General features: G+C 53.4%; 5 protein-coding genes across 5 annotated transcripts; 4 read left to right on the forward strand and 1 right to left on the reverse strand.

The window, feature by feature from the left end:
- Positions 1-477: 477 nt before the first annotated feature.
- FIBRA_01751 (uncharacterized protein) lies at positions 478-3,176 on the forward strand (the record flags this gene model as incomplete). Its single annotated transcript, XM_012323622.1, has 7 exons — positions 478-829; positions 964-1,144; positions 1,196-1,359; positions 1,409-2,199; positions 2,257-2,392; positions 2,448-3,019; positions 3,072-3,176. The coding sequence occupies 7 exons, from the start codon at positions 478-480 to the stop codon at positions 3,174-3,176; spliced, it is 2,301 nt and encodes a 766-aa protein (XP_012179012.1).
- Positions 3,177-3,568: 392 nt separating this feature from the next.
- FIBRA_01752 (uncharacterized protein) lies at positions 3,569-6,065 on the forward strand (the record flags this gene model as incomplete). The annotated part of the gene is made up of 12 exons (XM_012323623.1): positions 3,569-3,795; positions 3,848-3,859; positions 3,914-3,976; positions 4,026-4,054; positions 4,105-4,226; positions 4,278-4,308; positions 4,360-4,390; positions 4,442-4,540; positions 4,596-4,750; positions 4,807-4,884; positions 4,938-5,171; positions 5,224-6,065. The coding sequence occupies 12 exons, from the start codon at positions 3,569-3,571 to the stop codon at positions 6,063-6,065; spliced, it is 1,923 nt and encodes a 640-aa protein (XP_012179013.1).
- Positions 6,066-9,173: 3,108 nt separating this feature from the next.
- On the forward strand, positions 9,174-10,838 carry FIBRA_01753 (uncharacterized protein; the record flags this gene model as incomplete). The annotated part of the gene is made up of 2 exons (XM_012323624.1): positions 9,174-9,981; positions 10,039-10,838. 2 exons carry the CDS (start codon positions 9,174-9,176, stop codon positions 10,836-10,838), a joined length of 1,608 nt encoding a protein of 535 aa, XP_012179014.1.
- A 2,664-nt stretch (positions 10,839-13,502) lies between these two features.
- FIBRA_01754 (uncharacterized protein) lies at positions 13,503-14,447 on the forward strand (the record flags this gene model as incomplete). The annotated part of the gene is made up of 6 exons (XM_012323625.1): positions 13,503-13,558; positions 13,616-13,774; positions 13,832-13,957; positions 14,013-14,189; positions 14,244-14,324; positions 14,378-14,447. The coding sequence occupies 6 exons, from the start codon at positions 13,503-13,505 to the stop codon at positions 14,445-14,447; spliced, it is 669 nt and encodes a 222-aa protein (XP_012179015.1).
- A 307-nt stretch (positions 14,448-14,754) lies between these two features.
- Positions 14,755-16,228, reverse strand: FIBRA_01755 (uncharacterized protein; the record flags this gene model as incomplete). The annotated part of the gene is made up of 5 exons (XM_012323626.1): positions 14,755-14,863; positions 14,922-14,953; positions 15,018-15,236; positions 15,286-15,308; positions 15,370-16,228. 5 exons carry the CDS (start codon positions 16,226-16,228, stop codon positions 14,755-14,757), a joined length of 1,242 nt encoding a protein of 413 aa, XP_012179016.1.
- Positions 16,229-17,764: the final 1,536 nt, after the last annotated feature.

The following is a 17,764-nucleotide window of genomic DNA, read 5'->3' on the forward strand; positions in this document are numbered from 1 at the left end:
TGGTGGTGTATGATAGTTTGTGCCCAGCAGCTCACCCATCTCGTTGATGGTTATTTGCGTGTTGAGTATTGTCGAGGATATCCGTGGTCAACACGGTTGTGCTATGCAGGACTCGGTACAATAAGTAGCTGTGTCTTGCAACTTGAAGGTGAAGGATCCCTTTTGACAGCAACACAAGCTCAATTTATATTGTTCACCACTAGTGATACCATGTTGTACTTATGTTTTAATTCCTTCTCTCGTGCCGAGAATGTACTCCCGCCACTGTGCCTCGCCGGAACCGGTGATAAAATCAAATACGCACGATCCAAAGTTACGCGGGGGCGGGCGGGCTCCGCGGTCCGCGGTCCGCGCTGTCCGGTGCGCGTCATTTGGCGGGAGACTTGGATCGGACCTGACTCGGGCTGCCCCCTTTCCGTATTTCTTGAGATGTTCTGAGGCTTTGCCAACACACCTTCCTCGTCAGGGACGCATTCCATGTCGAAGATAGCTGCGCTCCGGCGCGCTCTCTTTTCTCCTCGCTCCCTCGTCGTCGTATCCGGCGCGACGCTCGTGGCAGGCGGCGGTGGATACTACTACCTCAACTCCGGGCCCTCGTACCCACCCTCGACCAAAGAGACGAGGAGGCCCCCTCCGCCATGGACGCCTCCATCTAGACAGCACATGATAAATGCGCTCAGGGCTTCTGGGAAGAAAGAGGGCGACGCGTACCCGGAGGAGTTCGATCTGCTGATTGTTGGCGGTGGGGCTACAGGGGCGGGTGTGGCGGTCGATGCTGCCAGCCGAGGTTTGAAGGTTGCACTCGTGGAGAGGGACGATTTCAGTGCAGGTGGGCCGTTAATATGCTTTCAGAGCCTGGGAGGAAGAAGAACTTCGCTTCGACCTCTCACGTCGCGAAGCTCGTCTGCTCCGCGATCACATGAGGCTCGTGTCGACACGCAGTCTAATGTGCTTTGTTGATAGGAACGTCCTCAAAGTCCACGAAATTGGTCCATGGAGGCGTCAGATATCTGCAGAAGGCGGTCATGGAGCTCGATTACGAACAATACAAGCTCGTAAAGGAGGCACTCCATGAACGTCGGATCTTCTTGCAGACAGCTCCCTATTTGTCTGCTATGCTTCCCATCATGCTTCCTATTTACAAGTAAGCGCCGTACTTCTTGAGTAGGCCGCCAATCTCAGGGTATTATTTAAGGTACTGGCAAGTGCCGTACTATTGGGCAGGTTGCAAGATGTACGATATCCTAGCTGGGAAGGAGAATATGGAGTCGTCGTATCTCATGAGCAAAGGGAAGGCCCTCGAGACGTTCCCCATGCTCAAGCAGGACGGATTGGTTGGCGCTTTAGTTTACTATGACGGTTCGTGAATCGGACTTGTCTACTCAATTGCCAATTGATTAAGCATCAGGGCAACATAATGACTCGCGCATGAACATTGCTCTCATCATGACTGCTGTACAGCAGGGTGCGATCGTAGCAAACCACGTTGAGGTGACTGAATTACACAAGGACGTCAACGGAAATGGTAAATTGTATGGTGCTCGGGTACAAGACAAGTTGACAGGGAAGTCGTGGGACGTGCGCGCAAAGGGTATCGTCAACGCGACGGGTCCCTTCACGGATGCCTTGCTCACAATGGACAATTCGGCACATACACCGATTGTGCAGCCGTCATCTGGAATCCACATTACTCTACCAAACTACTACTCCCCGCGGACAATGGGACTGCTCGACCCTGCAACATCTGACGGACGTGTAATTTTCTTCTTGCCATGGCAAGGCAACACGATTGCGGGTACGACGGATTCACCAGCGAAAGTGGAGACAGAACCAAAGGCGCAGGAGGAGGAAATTCGCTGGGTCCTCGAGGAAGTGCGGCGTTACCTCTCCCCAGACATCAAGGTCCGGCGCGGTGACGTTCTCAGCGCATGGTCCGGTTTGCGTCCGTTGGTTAGGAATCCGAATGCCGCAAGCACAGAAGGTCTGGTACGGAATCATATGATACATGTGAGCGACAGCGGGCTGCTTACAATTGCCGGAGGCAAGTGGACTACCTACCGCGCTATGGCCGAGGAAACGGTGGACGAGGCTATTAAAGTCTTTGGGCTCAAGCCACATACTGGCTGTGTTACCGATACCTTGCGACTTGTTGGCAGTGATGGATGGAGCAGGAATATGTTCATTGGTCTTATTCAGAGGGTAGGTTTTGCTGTAGTTTCTCCACCCGAGCAACCCTGATCTCGACCCTGCTTGCAGTACGGTCTGGAGACCGAAGTTGCCAAACATCTTTCGGATAACTATGGTGATCGCGCCTGGACTGTCTGTTCACTCGCGCAGCCAACTGGAGAAGCGTGGCCACTTCACGGCATCCGCTTAGCTCCAGGATATCCCTGTAAGTCTTCTACGCTACAGTAGAGGTGTACTGCAGATGACGTTCGTTTCAATAGTTATCGAAGCAGAAGTGCGCTACGCCGTCCGCCATGAATACGCTCAAACTGCCATCGATGTCATCGCACGTCGGTGCCGTCTGTCTTTCCTCAATGCTCAAGCCACTCTAGGTGCTCTCCCTCGTGTAGTGGATATTATGGCAGAGGAGCTTAGGTGGTCCAGAGCACATAAGCAGGAGGAGATCGAGAAGGCGACCAGGTTCCTCTCGAGTATGGGTCTGCCACCAGGTGCATTGCCGACGAGTTCAATGTTTCAGCCGAAGGGCCTCCTCGAGCGCGTTGAAAATGTGCTCGGCATTGGCGCTGGCGCACGTAGAAGGCGTGCTGCCCCAGAGATGATCTACAGCCGTGCCCAATTCGAGACTGGCGAGGTTGACGCGCTGCGTGAAGCATTCGCGAGCAAGACGCACGGCGGTGCGGACCTCCAGGCGCGGATGAAACTCGACGAGGTTCTGAGTCTTGTCAAAGGGTTGCCAGGTTACGAGGGAATCAAGCGCAAGGACTACGATTATGTGCTTGAGGAGGTTGGATTTTCAAAGGTGTCCGACGTTGATTTTGATCAGTTTGTTGAGGTATGTGGTTTTCTCGTCCTGTTGATGAATAAATCTCACTCTTGACGTCGAGATCTGCGCTGAGCTCCGGGAAATTCTCTTTGCGTCCGCATCCACAACCCCATCGAAGATCGAGCGTCTGAGGATTCCGGTTGAGAAGAGCGGTGGAGGCGTTTGATCAGTTGCCAATAAACATCTCCCTTCGAAACTTGAATACTATGTGTTTCCCTCGGATGATATTAATTGCATACTTACCGACACCTGATACATCTACCCTACAATCTGTGCACATTACGCGCCGATACACAAGTCTGTCGGTCTTCCTCGACGGTGCATTGTCCGGCGTAGCTGCCAGCTGGGAACGTATACAGTAGCTACGATTAATACAACCATGACAGTGGGCGTCTATGAAGATGTGGCTTAAACAGAGACTCCGGATTGCAGTCTTCTCTCGCGACTTGTACAGCTCCTGCTCTTCTTGTCGTGGGCTGGTCTTGTTGGATTCGGGGCAGCACTCGTTCTCTTGAATTCAAATTCGGTGACATCTCTCTGACCTGGGTTGATGCGGTTATGCCTCCAAATGTTCTGACTCTCAAGCAACGGCTCGCTGCATTGTCAACTTCTCTCCCCGGTGCTCGCCAGGACACCCCTCCCCAATCTCCCAGCGGGAAGCGACGCTTATTCTTCAACCTCCCGACGCGGCTACATACTTCCGATGGCCCTCGAGAAGGCGCGGGGCAGGACGATATCCAGGACGTCATGGGCAAGGTGATCTTCCAGGCAGGCGTGGATTTTGAGTCAGTGCTCCTCTCCCGTTGTGTGTCACCGTTATGAGAACGTAGCGCGCAGAACTCGACCAATGTGTGTATCAAAGGCTTTGTTCTGGGTGCAGTGACGAACGCAGCTCGCTCGCAGGGTCGTGATGAACGCATCGGCGCTGCCAGACCCGCGGGAGGTAGACTATGACATCTTGCTTGCGTGAGTGCCTTCTGCTGTGGTTCTCATTCGGCAACTGAAATGGAAGAAGACGCATTCTGTCATATCTTGATCTGTATGGTGGGTTCTCGCAGGGTCTCATCCTGTGGCTTTTCTAAATAATCACACAGTCGAGTCGGATTATACCGTTGTCTTCTTTGCTGCAGGCGGGAGACATACACCGGGCTGGAATTGGGTATGGAAGGCATATCGCAGCCTCAGTCGCAAGTACCGCAAAAATCTGAAGAAATTGGTATGAACCTTTTTCTGGCGTGGTGCGTATACCCTCATCGTCATTTCACAGTTTATAGTCCATTCTAGTTTTTTCACGAAGAGTATGGTTATTCGTTTGCCTAGTGAATGGTGAAGTTGACTCGCGTTACTAGTGCTATTCTCATTGGCTGGCACCATTATCAGGTAAGATTGACGATGGCGTGCCAAGCCGACATATTCACAACACTCCTCTAGCCCAAAATTCTTTCGCAAGATAACTTATATTAATACACTTTCGGAATTGGCGGCTCAGATACCACTTACTCAGATTGATATACCTCCGATGGTGTACCAGTGCGTCCGCATACCGCCTCTTCTGGTGTTTTCAGACGTCATAATACTTGTTCAGGGAGAATCTGAAGCACGAGAGACAAGTTCAATTGCCGACACCTAGTCGTGCGGACCTGTTTGGTGTGCCGCTCGAGGAACTCATGGGCTTTGATGGGGAGAAAGGCGGGCTTCCTCGAGTTGTGAAAGACTGCATACAATATCTGCGACTAACTGGTATGTCAATCGTGCGTTTCGTGATGCGATGACTGGATTGATATCCGGTGTTTCAGGCTTGCAAGACGAGGGGCTTTTCAGAAGATCGCCTAATTCTGCCCTTTTAAAGCAAGTGCAACAGGCATATGATCGAGGTAACATCTGAACCTGTTGCCCAGCCTCTCCTTAAACTGATTTAAATTTGCAGGACAAGTGGTATCTTTGGAGACCTTTGGGGATCCTCATCTTGCTGCCGTACTATTGAAGAAGTATCTGCGAGATCTGCCGACACCACTATTTCCTGAACATCTCTACCCGATAGTATCCCGGTGTCCTTCTCCTACAGATGACCCCACCGATCTAACCTGCATTACATATTTGCGCGACACTTTGCTCCCAGAATTGCCACATTGCTGTTATATTCTACTGAGCCATATTCTGCGTGAGTCATTCAGCCTTACGGAAATAAATCATTCGTAACCTATTGGTGGCAGAATTATTACACGAAGTATCTCTACGATCGGCGACTAATCGGATGGATGCTCACAACCTCGCCGTCGTCGTCACCCCCAATCTGGTGTCCGGTTCAAATCCACTGCGAGATGTGATGATGTGCACCATTCCGACCGGACCCTCGCCCTTTGACGCTGCTCCGTCATTCTCCCCCACAGGCCCGATCTTTGGCAAGACGACGCTCGGGATGCTGATTAAGCTGTGCGTTCAGCGATATTACGAAGTTTTCGACGAAGTGCACGACCGCAGCGAGGCGATCCCGCAGGTGCCGTTCGAGCCGCGCCCGTCAACGCCGTCTTCGTCATCGAGCACGCGCGTCCACGACGAGGAGGAGATCGACGATGCGATGCTCGTGATGCCCATTGGTCCCAGCTCCAGCGCAACTTCCGGCTCCAGCAAGCGCAGCTCCGTTGGCGCGGTGCCGTCTGCGTGGCACAGCGGCAGCGACAGCAACAACGCCGGCCCCGTGCCGCCGCCGCTGCCATACAAGCCGCGGGACTTGAGTAAGCGTGGGCCGCGTAATGGGGCGGGGCGCTCGGTGAACACGACGATCGGGAAAGGTGCAGGAGCGAGCGCGAGCACGCACGGCGGGTTCGGGACCGCGCACCGCGCACGGTCGACGATCAGCATCGAGCGGGGGACGGCGGCGCGCAAAGGCTCGATATCGATTGGGCGGGGCACGTCGCGCAAGGCGTCGGGCGCGGGCGTGGAGGCGATGGGGATCACGGCCGCGGGGTTCTTCGCTGCGCCTGAGACTGCGCCGCCGGTCCCGGTGCTGCCCTCGCAAGTGAGGGCGAACGGGGGCCACATGCCTGCCGCCTGAGAGCGTGTCGCGGTGTTGATGGTGGGGTCAGTTGTTCCTGCGATGGGGTGTGAATTTGGGCTGTTCTGAGCCAACTCGGAGCGGTTTCTGCGGGCAGACACTGCGGCCGGTGGTTTAATGTAATTAGTTGCGATAAGTGTTCTATGCATTATATATTCGTGCCGCGCGGCATACTTTCCGTTTGAACTGGTTAGGATGATTTTCAAGACATGACAAGCAATATCTAATGGGTTTTTCCATCGAGAGGCGTACGCTGAGGTGAGATAGACGCGTACTGAGTAGCCAATGCGAACTTGTGTCACTCGTCCGGCTGCAGGTGAACAGATAAAAGACTCGGAAGCGCCTTGGTCGCAGCCGAATTGCAATCTTGTGTCTTGTGTAATACTTAGCATGTATGAACTAGTCTCATCAATCGCGCATGAGAGGCACAGAATGGTGAGACCGTCGTGGACTAAGGGATATCGACGTGAGGGAACTTGTTTGATGGGGTCAAGAAACGGCGGAGTCGTCTCGGCCAGTTATATTTTTCCCATTGCGACAATCTTGTGTCTTCGAGCGAGAGTCTATGGAAGAGTCAGTCGTCCATGATCAGATCGGCGAAGCTAGCCATCTGAACATATACTAGAGTTTGAAATGAGAGGGACATGGTTCGTTTTCACATATAATCATTATGTCACATCGTCTACTTTCGTGCGATACGTCTTACGAAGGTATGCGCAGGATGTGCACTATATGGTATCCGAGCGGTTCTTGATGTGCGGAGTCTGGGAAACAGCATCGTAGTCAATAGTCTAATGAGAATGGCGTATACATACTGCGAATGGCGGCATGCATGATGACCACTGCACAAATCCAGAGATTTGCGCGATGCGACTAATGTTTTAATACATGTTAAAGACTCGTCTAGAGCCGCAACATCAACCTTGTCAATAAACACAGCGGCCTCCTGGGTGAACCGTCAGCTCGAGACATATCTAAGCAATGCACGTACCCACCGTACAATTAAAAAACGTAACTATAAATACCTTTAGCACTCAAAAGATGGATTCAGTATATGATGGAATGGCGGGAATCTCTCATCATGTGGCATCACATCATCTCATGTGGTCGGCGGATATTTTATTCGAATTGAGTGCGGGACCGACAAGTTTGCTTGGGATCATCATGCGGTTTGGCATATGTGGGATGGGCCTGTTAATAACTCCGCACCGGTGCCGAGGGGCGCTCTTGTACGAATCCTGTACGCTGCCGTCCGTATATTCTGCATACGCCCGGGCCAGCTATTCGAGTAGAGTCTTGTGAAGATGCAAGAGCGGTCGCGAAGAGCGCGGCCGGAGCAGACGGGCCCGGAGCGGCCGCGTCGACACTCGGCTCCCACCAGGCGGCGGACGGGACCACGTGGACGGCCGAGTCAATGATCCGATCTGGCCCAATTGGGCACATAACGTTGTGAGGTGGCTGACTCGAGTCAGCGTATAAAACGCACAAGGACCACGCTGTGGACACGCCCTCCCCCGCCCCCCCCATCCTGTCCCCGCTCGTCTGAGTAGCTCATTTTCGCTGGTGTTCTGCCCTTGTTCTGCGATTTCCTCCGTTTTATTTTGCATTTTTCTGGTGTTTTCTGCCGGACGGTGATGCGGAGGTGGGAGGCCGTGCCGGGTGACACGGGGCGCATCAAAATGGTGAGAAAGGCGTCGGTGTGTTTTCTAGTTTTCCCTCTTTTCTCCGTTTTCTGCAGTTGGCAGCCCTGTGGCCTGCGACAGGTGCTGTGCGAGTAGCCTACCAATGCAGTGCCTCTCTTCAGCAAGCATACAGAGGCTGTACGGAGAATTATATTGTGGTGCATGGAAGAGCCTAGGACAGAACATCCAGCACCGCCTAGACCCTGAGCAAGTGCAATACGGTGTGTCCACTGGCTTGGTTCTGCTTATGAGATGCGGCGGCGGCGACGTCAGCAGGGCACAGCGTGTAGGCCTCATCATGCTCTGCTGCCTCTGACTGGCTCGCGGTGAAGGGGTTATTCTGGCCGGATTGTCGAGAGCGGCGCGGTTGACGTCGGTAAGTGGCTCGCTGTTGTTCGAGTCGAGCTCGCGGCCTCGTGTTGATGTATAGCGGTGCAAGCACACGACACCGCGGCGGGGGGTGCCCGCGGGGCACCCACGCTCCTACCAGCGCTCCGTCCATCGGCGAACTGGTGTTCTCGTGGGCCTGCGCACGCCCTCGAGGTCGCTATCTGTTCGTCTGCGGGCGACGGCGCATGTGCTCGATGGCTGCGCAGGCCCGTCGGTGCAGGAAATCGGGCTGCGTGCTGCGGGCGTACGTGGCCAGGCGAGGGTCTGGCAGGACGCAGTCAAGCCACCGAGCGATATCGATGGGCGGGGCGGCTGATTCTGGCTTAGATTGGGAGTCGAACCCTGTGCCCAGCGCGCGCACCCGCGTGCTCATCCTGCCACGCCCGCGGTTCTGTCCGCCCCGGGGCGACCACGTCAAGATACCCATCCTACCTTTGCTCATGAATCGCCCGCGTATCGCCACTGTTCCAGCCGACGTCGGACGTGGGCGCGGACGCTCGAGCTCGCAAGGATCTCAATAGTGATATTGGCGTGGACAGTGCGGCAGCGGCTTGGTCAGTCGAGGCGGAGGACTGACTCACGCGGGGCCGTCTTGGGTGCCGGACCAGTACCCGCACTTTTTGTCCCAATCCTGTCGGCACTTTCTGCTGATTGGTTGTTACCGTTTATCTTGCCCGTTTGTGGGCGCAATTTGCATTGATCTGCCCCAGATTTGGACTCTGTTTTGCATTAGGCGCCAAGAGCGCATGGGGACCTGCCCGATTCAGGAACCGCTGTGGTAGGCGTCTCTGAGCTTGAAAACGGGAGATAAAATGAGCGAGTCGAGTCAGATCATTGCTCCGCCTTCCCTCCTCCCAACCACCACAACAGTCGTGCTCGAGCAGGTAGTCACTGTTCGAGACGTCGGAACCAAGTCAGAGTACTGTGAGTCCCTCTGTTTCCCGCCAATCATCCCTGTTCGTCGTCTCCGCCGGCGTCTTCCTCTCCGCTGTCCGCTATTTGTAGAAGCGTCAGTCGCCCATATTCTGTCTTGAGCATGTTTGCATCCTTCGCACTGCATGAACAGGCGAACGCGGTCCCTTCTGTGCAAGAGTCGCAGTCTGCGTCTCCGAACTGGTTCCCTCGCACAGACGTCGGTACTTCCCGGCAGACTGCGCCTCACCCGCGATGCAACATCGCTTTCACTGCTACCGAGTCGCCGGCGGACGTTTACAGGCCAGATGGCACATTTGAGAACACTGCGCTGATTTCGGACCCATCATCTTCCAGAGCACACAGCCGGTTGATTAATTCTCCGGCCTCCCCGTTGTCTCCTAACCCAGGCCCCTCTTCCACCTTGTTTTCGAGGCAGTACACACCACAACTACACCGCCGCGAAAATGTTCGGCCTTTCGTTGTAAGCGTGTCGTCCCACGACCCCCCAGGATCATCTACCGTCAACCATGGTTACCCTCGCATCTCTACCCTTGAAAGTGGAATACTTTCAAGCTTCTCACCGTCTCAAGATGGCTCGATAAGCTCTCCTAGTCACCGTCTTCGGACACCTCACCCGGTCTTCCAATCGACCTCGGACTTAGCTGCTCACCATGGCATCCCCCAGTTTTTGCCACCCGTCCCTCGTACAACTCGATATCCTTCTGTGCCCTCTACGGCCTCTCGTACAGAACCTGTTCCTGCGTCTAGCTCTACAAACAACTTCGATTTCGATACACTCTGCTCGTCTTATTTGACCATGTTGTCGCAAAAATCTGAGGAAAGAGGATCTGCTGCCCACAGCGCAGATGTTTCTTCGGAAGCGCCTAATAACGGTGCGGCGGTTCAGGCGTTAATGGAAGTCCTGCAAGGTAATTGTCGTGGATCACCATTTCCGCATTTAGTGCTCAATGCTTGTGCTCCGTCAGCCTCGCCTGAGTTCCAGATGGCGAGCGACTTCAACGACTACTTGACCTCGCCCATGGAGGACTCGCCCTGGGATGACCTCCTCACCACGCCTGCCATCGGTTCCACAGACGTCGCATCGGACTTCTTGACCAGTCCAGCGATTGTCGATGGGGATGACTTTGACTATGGTGGCGCACCGCTATTCGCAGACTCCTTGGGGCTGACGAATGCGGCCTACGATTCCCACAAGTCTGTCGACCGTTCTATCCATGCAGTGCCTGCGCCTGGCTTTGATAACATGTACACTATGCCCTCACCCTCGACTCCCGCACTAGACCCCGCTTCTCTACATCCGTCGCCACGAGCACCTTCCATTCCTCCACCAGCGACGTCATCTTCAACCTCTCGTCGGCGTAACACTCCGACGGGTACGCGCAAAAATGTCTCGCCCGAGTCTCTCGTTTCTGTCGACGCCCCCATTCAGCCACGCAAGTACCTGACGCCGTCTACTACATCGCGCAAGGATATTCCGGCCGTCTTCGCCAGGAAGCGGGCCCGATCCCAAGCGTTCGGTGACGATGATGATCTGGATACTGCCGATCTCCCTCAATCGGACTTGGATGCGATTGAGGCAAAGCGGCGACAAAATACCCTAGCGGCGCGGCGGAGTCGGAAGCGCAAGCTAGAGTACCAGCGGGAGCTGGAAGTGACAGTTGAGCAGGAGCGGGCGAACAGCGAGAGACTGAGGGCGCAGGTGGCGATGATGGAGGCGGTGCTGCGGAGCCACGGGCTCGAAGTGCCAGTCTACAATCCTTCGTGAACGCTGAACGCTCGTATGTCTCTCCTTGTCCTATGCTGACCTCAACTGTCGTAACTTGTGTTCGTGAGCATACTTTTATGTTTTTATGTTTCATTTAGCGCTATGGTGCTGCTCTCGCTGCTACCGCAGGGCGGCCTTCGTTGCTCCGTGTATTGTACCACACATCCCCATTCCCCACCCACTTGTAAGGAGCACCGTCGTATCCCCTTCCCCATCGTTACAATTGACATCCACTCATCATCTTCGTCTTTTGTCTGTGTTTTGCCTATAGCTTCGTAATCGACGCGGTCAGCGCGTTCGTCTTCCTCATGTCGTACAATCTAGTGCTGCAGAAGTTGCAGTTTACCAATGTTTGAATCAAAGAGATTGTTGCTGCTTCTGAGCACCGTGGTGACTCTGGGATTGCGTCTCCAGTGACGCGAGTGTGATCATGTGTGACATTTTTATCATGACTCCAATGAGAATGGTTCAATCGCAGTACAGTATGTAACGTACTTTGACTCTGGACAATGAATCAGATATTAGGTGATAAGACACTCTGATTCAAATTTACAATATGTTTCAAAATATTTATGGCTAGTATACTTGGTTGCATTGGTAACACTATAAAACCCAATCTGTTCCAAATATGAAAGAAATGCAGCCAGACCCATGTCACCGGTGTCTGGGTAGCATTCCAAGGACCAGAGGCACACCATGTAACCCAAAGCTGGCCTTCTCGGCTCGTCGTAGCTGTAGAAATGTGAGATTTAATCACCCGATTGCTTTCCATTTTTAGGTAGCTACGCCTAGCAACTTACGAGCGCCGCGGCGAGTAGTCGAAAACACGAACGAAAAACCACACCAACATACATCATTTGTTGTACCATACCATGGCGCAGAAATTTTCGAATGATCAAGTCAGGTTGCTGGCTCATAAGCGGGACGGGAGCAGGCCTATGAAAACCTGCGCGCCGCTCGAAGAGCGCCTGAACTTGAAAATGGGCTCGGCACGAATGTCATCTGGCAGAGAATGGCTGAAGAATGCACCTACCGGTCCAAAGGGAGGCAAGTGCGTAAATGGCAGCTAGATGCCGCCGAAGGCTTGTTTCTCGGTCTGGATGGTTCTGTCATTACTGGCACAGGATCTGGAGAAAAACCATCGCTTACATGTTGCCAAAATTCCTGGCCGAAATGCACGACAAACCTCTACTTGTAATTTTTCCGTTCGAAGCACTGCAACGTGACCAGACCAGAAGATTATTTTATACATATGACGGACAAAAAATCGAAATGTTATACTTGGTGCGCAGACTCACCGGTTTGGAAGAAACTTTTCATTCATGTTTTCGACTACTCGCGGCGACGCGCTCGGAAGGCGTAGCTACCCAAAAATGGAAAGAAGTTGGGTGATTAAATCTCACATTTCTACAACTACGACGGGTTTCTGCAAGGCTACCCCAGACGTGTCTTCGACACGTCTGGGTACAAGACCGCGTTTGCCAGCCTGCCTAGGATAGTATTCGCAACACCCCACACAAATGTGTGAATCTTGTGAAGAGATAGAAACTTGCTGATGAATTCAACTCGTATCATACAAAAGCCCTCAAGTGTATCATGTATATGGAACCCGGGAGGCCAAATGCGCCCTTTCACTTCTGGGTGACCAATAGCAGAGATCATTGTCAGGAGTGCTGATGTACATATGAAAAAGAAGCGAAGACCTGTACAGAGCGCCACAATAGAGGTTGGAAATGAGAACGACTGGAGATGATGTCGAAGACGAGAGGCAAGACGTCCTAAACAGCGATTGGCAAGCAAGTCTACTGTCTAATTATTTCCCCGAGTCGACCAGGCGATACCAAGTGATAAGTACCTGCTCCGTCAAATTATTGGACCAGGCGGCCGCAAATAAATCCGAGATATAATTAGACTGCCAAGTTCATGTATCATGCGCAATGCGAAACAGTGTGTCGTTTCTTGTGCGCAGACGCTTTCTAACTAGCTGATCGCAGCCCATCTTCCCCTTCTGGCAACAGAGCAACAGAGCAAAGTTGTTGATTCACGCCCAGATTGCGGCGCCGATAAACCCTGTGAGCACAGAGATCCATTTGGAAACTGCACCAAACAAAAAACAGAAGGCTCTGACTCACCAGCAGGCTGCAATTAGCTGCTCGCCTCACCTTCCAAATTGCGCGAGCCGCCGTCGCGTCAGGACAATGTCGCGAACACATTACTCATCCTCGCGTCTGCGCTGGTGCTGACAGTGCACGCAGCGTCTCAAGCACCGTCGAGCCAATCGAAACCCGCCAAGCAGCATCGAAGCGTCCTGTAACCATATTATCAACTAACGCGTTGCAGTGTTACCATCGCATCGTTGCTCCTGCTTATCGATCTGACGGTTTCACGCCATCGCGAGCCTTCACGGACGCCCTACGGATGTCTCACCACAGTCGCAAGCGTGTGCACCCACGACTGCCTCCGCCTGAGATGTGCTTAGTGATGCGTAGCGTCTTCTTCTCCTGAGTCAGCAGGCCAGCAGACGCGCCTTGCATCATAGCAGCGATGGTCGATATAAATGGACTGTTGGAATGGAAGAAGATGAATTCATAGTATAAGAACTGCATTGTCCTCTCGAAACCATCGTCTGCCCTCTCACTCACCTCAGATCTACTCCACACCGCCATGTCTCACGGAAAGCAGTTCACCCTCTACACCCACAAGGGCGGCCCCAATGGCTGGTGAGTACGATTGTCGACGAGTTCGCATGCGCGGCGCTGACAGCGTCCCGGCTGCAGGAAGGTTGCGTTCGTCCTCGAGGAGCTCGGCCTGACGTACGAGAGTGTCTTCCTCGATTTTGGCAAGCAGGAGCAGAAGTCCCCCTCATTCACCAAGTACAACCCGAACGGGCGCATCCCGGCGGTGATCGACCACAAGAACAACGACTTCGTCGTCTGGTGAGTGGTGCACGTCTGGACCATTGCTAAGGTGCTCACGCCGCGGTGGGTGCACAGGGAGTCGAACGCGATCCTCATCTACCTCGCTGAGAAGTACGACACGGCGCACCGCATATCCGCGGTTACGCCTGAGGACAAGATCTTCCAGCTACAGTGGCTCTTCTTCCAGGCTTCGGGCCAGGGGTGCGTCTTCCTTCCCCCGATTGTCTGCGATGGCGATCGCTAACCGATTTCGCAGCCCGTACTTCGGTCAGGCCATTTGGTTCAAGGTCTACCACCCTGAGAAGCTCCCCAGCGCGTTGGAGCGTTACCAGAAGGAGACCCTGCGTGTGATCTCCGTCCTCGACGGTGTCCTCGCTAAGCAGGAGTGGCTTGTTGGCGGAAAGTTGTCCATCGCCGACATCTCCTTTGTCACGTACGTCCGATCTCTGCGACGAACGCGCTATTGGGCTTACCTATGTTGATGAAGGTGGAATAACGCTGCTGTGGGCGCGATCGCTCCTGATATCGAAGGGGCAAATTTGGAGAAGGACTACCCTTCGTTCTGGGCGTACGTAGCTGGCCCGCTCTGATGTTTTCGCGATCTGACCAATTTATTTGCAGTTGGCATCAGAAGCTTGTGGCCACGGAATCTATCAAGAAGGTGTTGGAAGCTAGGAACTCCGTCCAGTAGAAGCTGAGGGCGAGGGAATTATAATTGGATCATAGAACTTGTAAAGTAGCAACTTATACCACTTCGGGCAGACGAATGTGCCAATCTGTTCAGCCACGGAGATCCGAGTGAGCATCTGAGGAGAACACTTACAAGTCTCTCATTATGATATACCGATCAACTGTGAACAAGTCTAGTCTCCAAACTACGAATGCCTGCGATTGACTATTCATTTCTTCACTCACGCACTTTGGGCCCATCGGGCGGTAATTTGTGCAACCAAAATGGCCCTAGGAGGATATTGGCACAATGCTTGGTCGCTTTTATCTTAATCAAAGAACGCACCGACAGGATCGTGCCTATCGTGCTGCACCGTAGTCCATGCACCCAGGACTCCAAAACTTGATCGGACACCACCAACCTGGATGCCTTCAGAGCTAAATCGAGTAATGTTTCAACTTCTTTTATACATAGCCTAGTGTAGGAAATGCCCACCTCCATACCGCAAGGCCATGTTCACCCGATTTCTGCAGGTAAAGGCTCGAGGTCAGTTATTTATTCTCATGGAAAAATTCGCTCCATCGCACTCACAAAATGCCAGCGAATTTGGTTATCGGGAGTAATCTTGACATACCCGACCATCGTAGCGTTGGTGTTCGCGGTACCCACGAAGTTGATTTTCGGTCGCGTCGGATGATTAGGGTCGGCCTCTGTCGAGATGACGCGGAGTTCGACGTCCATGCAGCGGAAGATCTCCACAAAGTCAGGGTCGTCAAAGATGGCAGTATGCATAGGACCTGTATCGGAGTGCTGAAAAGGACGTGTGACTACTGTCTCCCCAGATATACAAAACACTTACGTCAAAGTGATTGTAATTGTACACTGTTACCGCAACGCATGTGCTCAGCACGTACGGGCACACGAGCATAGATTCGCCGCTCACCAAGAAGATCGCGATGATCACAGAAACAAAACGAGCACTGCCAAGTGCCCTTGACGCCCGCCCAGTCCGGCTCCTTGTTCAAGTCCAAGCTGCGCGGAATAGAACTTTGGCAAAATGGTAGGCTCAATGGATATACGACGAACAGCTGCAGCGTCGTTCTGTCCAGGTCCCGCTGAGGCAGGATATGCATCGACATGACGTGATGGACGGCCCACACATGCTGCCAGTTCACCCGCCCGCTCCCGTCATGTGCGAACGGGCCAAACTCGTTGTCCCATCGGTAGTTGCGCATTGCATAGACGTACGCCCGGGATTCAGTGCGGCGCGTGGGGCGATAGTCGCGGTTCGTCAGCCCAAAGTGCGCGTGCAGCCGATACTTGAGCTGCTCCTCCTTGGGCGGAAGCTCTGTAAGCCATGCTGGATGGTCCAGGAGATGGCCTCCCCGCGCGAACCAGGCGAGGTTGAATGCGGGATCCTCGGAAAGGGCATCCTCTGTTGGGGGGATGTTGGAGATGAGGTCGACGAGTGTTTGGAGGACGGCGTGACGCTCGTCCGGTGGACACTTGCTCGGGTCGTCCATCACTGTCCGCGCCCTGATGATCCGCTGAAGGCGCGCTCTCCAGTCGACGTCAGCAGACAAGGGCTCGCCGAGATTGTTGCGACACTCGCGCGGGTCGTCGAGTGATTGAGCGAGATAGAGACTGCGCCAGAGATGTTGATCTGCTGGCTCGTATATGAACCTGCGGAGTGCAGAGCAGGCTTGTGCGATCGCGGCCACATCTAGAGGGTCGGATTCGACAAGGATTCGCTCTAGGATCTCGGGAGGCAAAGCGAGGAGGCCAGATGCCGATTTGGACATATCAGTTTGTTCGCGTATAGTCTGTGGAGGTTCATAATGTGAAGCAGGAGCGATCATCGTGCACTGAGCGTAGCGGTGCCCGTGCCGTACACTCGAAAGAGGTGCTACGGGTAAGAACACATACTTCAACTTGTGAATTGTGTTCGCACTTACTCGCGCTTAGCTCAGCGCTACGGCGACCGTGGTCCGAGTCCCCTCGAAGTTCAACTTTTCAAGCCAGTGGGCGAAGTGGACACGGCAAAATATCCGCCATCCACAGTACTGACAATGGTATCGCATCGCTCGACGACAACATCGGAACAGCAATATCTTGAAGGGGTCCGCCTCAAGGTGCTCAGGTCACCCGACGTAGTACAACAGACTCGGAAGTGTAGGTAACTGCCAGTGAATCGCCCCTGGACCGTGGCCAGACAGCGCCGCCGGAAGGCAGGGAAATGACTTGTCCCTTGCTGCCGAGATCATTACTCTGGAGCAGGAGGACAATTTGGGAGCAGCCATTTTTGTCCAAAAGAGGGTATGATCTCATCTTGTTCTTGCGTCTCGTACTGATTTGATTTTAATCTGAAGCAGAGCCAATATTTGCTTCACCACCAATTGTCCATGTGCAAGACCACACTCGCCAAATGCCCGTTTGACTCCCTCTCTAAGCTGACGAAGCCACCTGGCCAACACGGTTAGTCAGTGTGCGAACTACAGAGAAAGTGCAGCCAAGTATCCTGGCTGAGCACACAGCCATCAGTATGATATTAGCTCGGTATTAGATTCAGTATGAGTCTTGATAACAGGTTGAGGCATCCTCGGCACAGGATCGGACTCGAAGTGGAAGTCACCCGAAATATGGCCCTTATGTGACACCGCCGACCTTGTGTCGAAACTTTAACTCTGAGTCCGATGGGGAAGTTCCGCCGGGATCGCTTCTGCAGCACCAACTGTGAGTAAGTTATGTTTGATAGCTAGACCTTTCAGCGATGACCATCCCAGGGTAACCGATAAGCCGGCCGCTCACTCTCGAGTTACTGGCTGAACACTCGGGTTGGATTTTCGCTTGTACGGGAGTAGGCCTTCTCCCGAGCAAGAAGGAAGCATTGCGACTTAAGGGTCATTTGACCGTTGCTTTAAATCCAAGCTAAGGAGCTGACCAACCTAGAGCATCTTAGTGACCATACTGGCAAGAGCGAGACGGGCTATCCATCTCACCGACGGGTGATTTCCAGATCTTACACCGCGAGAACCCCTCATTGTGTTTATGGGATCAATCTTCCGTGTGTAGCTAATACAACAGATTGACGTATCATTGCCCAATGTCAGGCTTCCCTTCTCAGCACCTGGTGTCTAGGCTGCGTTTGCGCTCTGGCTCTCCGCCACACACAGCAATGGAATTGGACGAACTACACTTGTCAAGTGCTGCAAGTGATTTCGATTACCATGTAGCTTCTGACGGAAGTGATAATACCCAAATCACGGGAACGGACAGTGACGGTATTTAATCCCCAGCAAAGAATCTGTGGTGATTCTTCTGGGGTTGTGCTTGGATTG

Source organism: Fibroporia radiculosa (assembly GCF_000313525.1).
Source record: "Fibroporia radiculosa TFFH 294 genomic supercontigs, scaffold860, whole genome shotgun sequence".
Lineage (NCBI taxonomy): Eukaryota > Fungi > Basidiomycota > Agaricomycetes > Polyporales > Fibroporiaceae > Fibroporia > Fibroporia radiculosa.